At 42.7% G+C, this 9,094-nt stretch overlaps 1 protein-coding gene across 1 annotated transcript; it reads left to right on the top strand.

Annotated features, from left to right (window-relative positions):
- Positions 1-2,838: 2,838 nt before the first annotated feature.
- LOC111853101 (troponin I, slow skeletal muscle-like) lies at positions 2,839-8,656 on the top strand. The gene is made up of 6 exons (XM_023829680.2): positions 2,839-2,989; positions 3,514-3,645; positions 4,907-4,996; positions 6,592-6,768; positions 6,924-7,032; positions 7,575-8,656. Exons 1-5 carry the CDS (start codon positions 2,981-2,983, stop codon positions 7,026-7,028), a joined length of 513 nt encoding a protein of 170 aa, XP_023685448.2. The 5' UTR covers positions 2,839-2,980; the 3' UTR covers positions 7,029-7,032; positions 7,575-8,656.
- The last annotated feature ends 438 nt before the right edge of the window (positions 8,657-9,094 follow it).

Here is a 9,094-nt window from a genome sequence, read left to right as displayed (position 1 = left end):
ACTGAACCTGCCTCCTGTGCTGTCCTCTCCCGACCAAACAAAGGTAGGCGCAGGAATACTGGTTCTGTGGGTGTGTGTTTTTCAAAGAGGGCATCGATTACAGAACTATAAATTACCAGAAACCTAAAATTTGGGCGTGTAATAACTGTAGAATTTGAGGTTAAGCGTGAAATGCAAACTCGAGATCCGTTACGGAAGCTACAGGAGGGGCTTGCAAATGTGATTGGCTAAAACGCAAATACAAATAATATGTTAATGATAATCAAGCACATTTCATTAAATGTAGAACATTAATTTTTTTCTTTGTGTGATAATGATGATAATTATTATGATTGTTTTTGTCGTTTGTCGTTTTGTATTAATTTACATGTCATAATAATTAAGGTTACGCTTATAATTGTCCATCAGTGATGTCAGACTTCATGCTTTGCTTCACATTTATCTTAAGTTAATATAATTCCACCAAATGGTCTTGATCTTCTCTATATTTGGAGGACACTTTCATGATAATAACCTGGGATTGTGTGATTTGATTTTGCTGGTATCAAATGCAAAGAATGGTTTTACAATCCTGATTTTGCAAGATGGTCTGTGCCTTCAGTGAACACCCTGTGTCGGTCTCTGTTTCCCTGCCTGGACGTGGCCAGAGCTGTGGATAAGAAACGGCAGAGGCTGTGGGTTCTATCAGTGCCAGTGCTGTCAGCGGTGTGCAGTGCTGAAGCCAGTGCTGTCAGCGGTGTGCAGTGCTGAAGTCTGCGCTGTCACAGTCACTCAGCCACACCAGGCACTGATAGCAAATGACCATTAATAGCCTGTGCAAGCAGGACACTGGCATGATCCAGCAGCGCTGCAGCAGTACATTCATGTCAGAGCTTTACAGGGACAAGCCTGGGATTCCCTGTAACACTGTACTGCTGCACCAATTACAGGAGATTAGATGCTTAGTATAGTTTTAAGGCTTTGATGTTTTTCATCTTCCCCTGTATTTATAAGTATAAATGGGAGAAACATTTGAAATGCATAATCAATTATCAATAATAATAATAATAATAATAATAATACAGACTTGGAGTCCAGATAAAAGACAAAACATCGCATAGAATGAAATACACATAAAATACATACATACAAATACATAAATCACACATTTAACAAAATATAGCTTAATGGCCCACAAGCAGACAACTAGAGTAATGTTTCAACAACTGGGCTTGGTAGCATACAGAACTGAACCTTATATTTGTTAAGCCCAGAATGCTTATATGCTAATAATAATAATAATAATAATAATAATAATAATAATAATAATACGTTCCAGGTCTATTTTGAAAGTGGGGAAAAATGTAATTGTGTGGATGACTGGCAGGACATTTGGGTAATTACCACCTTCACTGTTAACTTCACACTGAACTATGCTTGAGAAAGGGAATCTCTGAACATGGAGAGGCAGCGTTAGACTGCAGCGGCACGGCATCCCAGTAGGGGGAGCTGTTGCCTCACACCTCCAGGGCTTGGCGTCCCAGTGCGACTCTGCCTGTTCGCCGTTTGCGTGTTCTTCCCCTGCAAGGGCGTAGGTTTGGTTTCGCCATTCGTTGGGACCAAGTCGGCTGTGCACCCCTCTGCCCCCCTAAACACACACGGGACTGCCGCCACGCAGACATACGGGCATCTCCCCAATTACAAGCCCTTCTTTCCCAGTTACCTGGGTTTTCCCACACAATTACATTAAATGGCATCTATCATTAATTGACTACACTGCTGCCCCCTGTCTTTTGCCCCAGGCTGCAGATTAAAACAACCAGGAATCTGATAAGCAGTTGGAAAATGCACAAATGAATGAATAGATTGATCACGTGAACAGGCACATGCTTAGGTGATGACAAATGTCAGGAGACTGTGGCAAGCTACCTTCTGCATGTGGTTGAACACTAAATATCCATCCATCTTCCTATTGGTTATCCTGATCAGGGTCACAAGGGGCCTGGAGCACTTTCCACAGGGTGCAAGGTGGTAGGAGACCCTGATTGGTAGGAGACCCTGACCCAGTGCTGGGCACACAAATGGAATCATACACTCTGAGGTGCCAATTAGCCTAACTGCAGGTATTTCCATAGTAGCAGGACTCACATAGCAGAGGGGGACCATTCAGATTCCACACATAGATTCCATCTAAGCCGTCGTGCCACCACCTCAGTACGCCGCATGGCTGTAATATGAACCTGGTAATAAACAGCTGTTCTGGGTCCTGAAATGACAGCATAACAAACACCATTATCTGCCCTCTAGATTTTCCGGACGCTGTCACAATGCCAGAGCATGTGTAAGTATGTCAGCCTGCTACTTCTGCCTCAAATCCACCATGGAAAACTCGCCTCAAGATAATCTGAAAGTCAAATAGAAATTGTGTTTCACTACAAAAGGGCAATCTGGAAACAAGTGGTAAACAAGTGTCCCTAAGAGTAAATAAAACATAAAAGTATATATTTTAAAAATATATATTATTATGAGACTGCCTTATTAAACATTAAAATCGTGAAAAGATGTATAATGTCAGAAAATAATGTTTTATTGCTCTCTATTCCTTTTGCAGGCCAGAGGTAAGGGGCAATGCTATCGACACACACTGGGGGCAATGTTATCGACACAAACTGGGGGCAATGTTATCGACACACACTGGGGGCAATGTTATCGACACACACTGGGGGCAATGTTATTGACACACACTGGGGCAATGTTATCGACACAAACTGGGGGCAATGTTATCGACACACACTGGGGGCAATGTTATCGACACACACTGGGGGCAATGTTATCGACACACACTGGGGGCAATGTTATCGACACATACTGGGTGTTTCTTAGAGGGCACATCAGGGCAAAATTAAACAAAAAATGGCTTAAAGCCAAATGTAAGACAAGGCATAACCCAGTGCTCTGGCTTTTCCAGAAAAAGTCTAAGATATCCGCCTCCCGGAAGCTGATGCTGAAGGTGAGTTCCAGTAATTCAAAGTTTCAGGCTTAAAAGTGTCAATTATCTGTCACACCTCGTGCATGAATCAGAATTTAAGCATTTGACATAAAACACATTCAGCAGAAAATGAGCCCTTCACATATCTGCTACCCTCCAGTGCTTTATATGCAAAATGTTGCTAATTAAATTACTTAAGACGGTTCAGTTTCTATTGGTTACATATTTAAAGAAGAATCCACTTTTTTGTGTGGGTGATACTGATTACTGCCCCCTTGTGGACAAGTAGTAGGTCTCAGCTGTATCCCTTTCTGGGCGTTGCAGAAATAAAGCAGTTACTCTTTTTCCCACTTGAGGGCATCACGCATACATCTTATCATGCCAGTTCCTCCTCCTGATATGAATCCAGGATCATTTTGTACCTTCTCTTGGAACTGGAAATTTGAAGCAAGGGGCAAAAAAAATCTTGCACTGGTTTGTGTCTACGTGCATTTCTTGGCGTATTGGACATGATTGCGTGCGTGCGTGCCTGACCATGTGCTCAGAGCTTGATGGTGGCGAGGGCGAAGGAGGAGCTTGACCAGGAGTTGGTGGAAAAGGAAGAGGAGAAGGAGAGGTACCTTGCAGAGAATGTACCTCCACCAAGAACAAGTGGCTTGTCCCTTGCCGAGTTACAGGTGATATTTTTGCACCTCTTTGTTGCGGCCACTTCACTATCACTTCGCAAAGAATGCATTTAAAGGCGTAGAAAGTGCTGCATGTGACTGAAAATGCACTTCTTGTTCGACAAAAAGATTTCACACAACAATGCACCTGGTGAATCATTTGATTTTGGTGAATGCCTTCTTGTTTACTGTCGAAAAATTTCCTCTAACAAAACACACATTGTTAGGCTTGAAAATGATTAAGCATTGTTAAAAGTGACAGTAGAAAGTGCTGTAGTCAGACACCAAGAAAATTCAAAATTCCACACAATGCCTTCGAGACAAGAGAGGAATTCGGTGGCAATATCAATATTTCAGTGAAAATGCTCTGAAATGAATCGATGATCCCCTAACCTAACCCTAACCCTAACCCTAACCCCAAACTCATGACAAATAACACTGGTCAAAAAAGACAACTAAGGGGTGTATTGTAGGTACTTTCAGAAATGCATTCATAATCATCCATAGTTTTTGAGTCATTTTTAGGATATATTAGGATTATAATTCCTTATTAAGGATGTATGGGTATATTAAAGTTTAATTTAAGCAAATTTTATTCCTATTCGTGAACATTTTTCAGAATAGCACACAGTGCTGTGAAACTGTCTACGGGCTGTAACGCAGTGAGACAGGATCCTGCTCTTTGACTGAATCTCAGCTCCCAGCCAGCTGGTGATCAGTTGTTGGACCTTCCGAAGGGATGTTCCTGAGGCCAAGTACAGCAGAAAATCAGAAACATCTACCTTTTAGATGAGTCACTTCCACCATGAACATATATTGTAAATGTAAATTATAGCATAAAATGTAATTGTATGTCACTCAAAATCCTTGCGTGATACGGAAATTTTGAATCGATTTTTGAACTCAGAACAAACATACTCTAAGATTCACCTATCTTGATTGATGTGACAAAAAGAAATTACAAATTAGTTGGCCAGTGTTAATTCTTCCTCTCCACTCTATGTCCTGACAGCGACATTTTTCACACCCCCTACCTTACACACTTAGTGACATCTACCCTCTATACTAACTTCCCACTTTCCATTTTGGGTGTGTATCCCTTTATTGTACCTCCAACCCATCCTCAGTCTCTCTGCCAATGATACAATGACGTCTTTGTAACCCTTCCTGCATCACAGCAGCACGACACTTTTTGATCCACTAAATTGCCTTTTAAAAGCACCTTTGGGCCACTCTCACAGCTGCCTCTGCCTCTTTTTCTGCCTCTCTTTAGGGACTCTGTCGCGAGCTGCATGCCAAGATCGATGTGGTGGATGAAGAGAGATATGATATTGAAGCCAAAGTGCTACATAACACCAGAGAGGTACAATAGAAACACAAAGACTCCCTCTTTTCATATGACAGTGTTTGTTCTGCTAAGACCTGTCAGAAGGTAGCATATCTTACCTTAATCCTGGATTTCAAATAATCCAGTGTTGAATTACTTTTACACAACATTTATGCAAAATAATAAGAAAAACCATCAGTGTTATACAATAAATCATTCTGACAAATAATGCAACCAATCTATGCATCCAGAAGTGCTGCCCTGAATTTATCATGCTATTTACTGTAACTGCTTGCCGTATGCAGGGTAGTGGGGGGTCTGGAGCCTATGGGCACAAGGCAGGGAACAACCCTGGATGGGGTGTCAACCCATAACAGGGCACAAGGCAGGGAACAACCCAGGATGGGATCCCAACCCATAACAGGGCACAAGGCAGGGAACAACCCTGGATGGGGTGTCAACCCATAACAGGGCACAAGGCAGGGAACCTCCCTGGATGGGGTGTCAACCCATAATAACAGGGCACAAGGCAGGGAACAACCCTGGATGGGGTGTCAACCCATAACAGGGCACACTCACATACACAGGCAATTTGGTAACTCCAATTGACCTCAACATGTTCTCGGACCTGGGGGGGGTACTGGAAGACCCAGAGGAAACCCCATGACAGAGAACATGCAAACTCCATGCACTCAGAGCCGGGCCAGAGACTCAAACCCTGGTCCCAGAGATGAGAGGCAACACTGCTAACCACTGCATCACTATGCAACCTCAGGCTAAAATCTGTCAGCCATTTTTAGCTTAACATTAGAAAGCATTTCTTTAGCGCAGTGTTTCCCAACACAGTACTTGGGGACCCATAGACGGTCTACATTTTTGCTCCATCCCAGCTCCCAGAGCAAAAGCGCGGACCATCTGCAGGTCCCCAAGGGCCGGATAGAACACTGCATTAAACACTGCTTTAGAGGAAGAGGGTGATGTGTCAACCATCTCAGCTGAGGTGGGGATGCAGACAGCCCTCGAAGGCACATTTGAAGGTACATGCTATATGGATCCCTCTCTGGAAAGGCACTGGGATCTCTGGCACCCCAGGCTAGAGTCCCGCTTTGCATGTGTGGAGTTCGCATTTTCTCTCCATGCTGGTTTGCATTCCTCTGGGTATTCCTGGTTTCACCCCACAGCCCAAAGACACGCAGTAAGTTTGCCTGACATCTTTGGGTAACACTTTACTCGAGGGGGCATACATAACCTAGTTACTCGGCTACTACTCAAGAACAAATCATGAACTATCATAGTTTCTGCATCATATACATGAACCATCATTAATTATGAACAAACATGGGATCAGTATGTAACTAGCACTGTAGTTACTGGTTAATTAATGCATCAAGTAAGAATGTACTACTGCATTATTTGCGCCCTCAAGTAAAGTGTTACCCATCTTTGAATTTCCCACTGCATGTTAGAGTATGTACCTAGTGATGATCTGCTGCTTGGGATGCGCTCCAGGTCCGCCAATGACCCTGCTCAGTATAAGCGGTTTGAAGTTAGCTGGGATTGGGATTTTAGTTTAATACATCAGGTTTCATTGTAGTTCCCTCTGCACCTTCCTCAACACCTTCTTCCTTTAGATCAAGGACCTGAACATCAAGGTGCTGGACCTAAGGGGGAAGTTCAAACGGCCCAACCTGAGGAGGGTTCGGGTATCAGCTGATGCCATCTTGCGCTCGTTGCTAGGCTCCAAGCACAAGGTGTCCATGGACCTCAGGGCAAACCTCAAATCTGTGAGGAAGGAGGACACTGAGAAGGTGAGCTTCAGTTTGCTTCTTCAGCCAGGACCAGCCACTGCATGCCCTCTCAAAGAAGTCCATTGGGGCTTGAGAGACAGTTCCGTATTCTGGACACATCCATGAGAGTATTTAGGCAACCTGGAGGACCTTGTTACTTTGTATCCACTTCCCAGGAGAGACCAGTTGAAGTCAGCGACTGGAGGAAGAATGTGGAGGCCATGTCTGGCATGGAAGGCAGGAAGAAAATGTTTGATGCTGCCAAGGGTACTGCACAGTGAGCAGGTACGAGCATGATGGCACAACCATGATGATGGAGCTCCTCCCAGAGCCCTTTATAAGGCATATGAGGTGCCAGTAAGCTCCTGCTGGAAACCAGTAGCTAAAAATCTGCTGGAACCTTACCGACCAATTGTCAGTGAGCTAGAAGTAGCTACCAGAGAGCCATAAAGTGCTCGAAGTCCTTTAACCGGAGGGTAGATCTACTTAGGCGGGTGGATTTTAGGTGAATTCTGGGTACAGCTGTCTGTATCTAAAGAATGACTAGCATAGTCGATAATGGTGAGGGAAGCGTGAAGATAAACCGTTTGCATGTGTAGAAAATGTAAAAGCCAGGCACAGACATAATCACATTCAATTTCAGTAGCTAAAAAAATGGATGTTATCATGTTTTTCTGGGGACGAGGAGCCTATGCATTTGCAGTTTATATCCCGGTCGCCGGCTGGGATCCTGAGGAGTTTTGCCGTGTGGTGGGTGTGGCAACGCACTGCACCAGCACATGCTCCCCAACATGACCTAACCCTGACCTGAATAAATTACTTTGCAGGGTGCAACAACAGCAAGCAAGTAGACAAAGAGAGGATGGTCAACAAAGGCAAGCAGGAAGACAAAGAGAGGATGGCCAAATAGCCAATTATCCATCCCGATATTGTGTAATACGTTTATGTCCTTCACTATGGTCTGATATGTGCAACTGCCTAATAGGGAAGGTTGATTGGTTTATTTCACACATATGCCAAACAATTCATTTTATAAAAATTAACCCTGCTTGTGTACTACAATATTGCCAGTTACACAGTATTCTAGAGTATTCACCATCTATTAAGTAATGTGTTTGCAAAGTATTCTACAAAATGAAGAGAATGCTAAGTAGCGTGTTTTTATTATATTCTAGATTAACAGTCTACAAAGTGGACATTTGACCAAAAAGTCAGAATATAAAATTGACTTTTGCACTTCACATCCATACTGTGTCCATAAATACATATCGAAGCAACTGAAATCTGCATGCTTTCAAAACAACATTTTGATTCAAGCTTATTGGATAGACAGTTTGGAAGATGGAAGGATGAAAAATCCTCCCTGCTATTAGCATCTTTATCAAACAAAATAAACAATACATGTTTTTGGCAGCAGGTGAGTAGCATTCAGTGGGATTACTTCACATTTACTGAAACGTGGTTACTCAATGTTTTTGACCTGAACCGTAACTGTCAGGCAAATACAGAACAAAGGAACATCAATAAAGTAAAAAGAACAAAAAAATGTTTTTCAATCAAGTATCTGTCATCAGCTGTCATTCTGAGTTGCTGACAGACAGCCTTGAATAGTTATGTAAAACAAATTATCTTCCTTGGATCTCTGGCCTTGTTTCAGCTGGTGGAATCTATAGGAGATTTATTTGAAATTGTGTTTGTGTTTGCCCTGACAAAACAATAACATAAAATAGTTTTTTTTTCTCATAACCATAAAACAACATATGACATTTTCAGGTATCAGATCTAAACAGAACTTTTCAGTTGTACATCAGCCATAAGATAAGTCTTCATAACTGTTCTTATGTTCTTATGTCTTCTAAGAATTTGTTTAAGGTGTGTATAATAGAGTGTGTAAATGACATTATTATGAGCTCTGTAATCAGTGTCTTTCCTGGAATGAGGCATCCTTTGAGTGTCAGTTCAGGAAGGCTGCCATCTCTTCATGGGAAACAGCAAAACGCAGATTAGGTACAAACGATGACAATATTTTGAAACTGATCTTCAAATGCCAGCAAAGAATCAACACTCCTCATCATATGGCACATTGTGTTGGGATCAAGCCACCACACCAATTAGGGTTAAGGGCCTCGCTCAGGGGATCAACGTTAAAATCACTCTGCAGGCCAGGGGATCTGAACTGAAGATCATCCAATCACAGGCACAGAGCCTAATTGGCAATGCTCTCACCCAGCGAGTCAGGCTGGTTCCAATGATGCAGGTTTGAGTCCCGTTTTGTGCCATAGCTGTTTAACAGAAATATATAACTTGGCTACTGTATCTATCATCACCTTTTCTGCCATTTAAAACC

Source organism: Paramormyrops kingsleyae, chromosome 8 (genome assembly GCF_048594095.1).
Source record: "Paramormyrops kingsleyae isolate MSU_618 chromosome 8, PKINGS_0.4, whole genome shotgun sequence".
NCBI lineage: Eukaryota > Metazoa > Chordata > Actinopteri > Osteoglossiformes > Mormyridae > Paramormyrops > Paramormyrops kingsleyae.
Note: the sequence above shows the minus strand (reverse complement) of the source record. Positions and strands in the feature narration are given on the sequence as shown.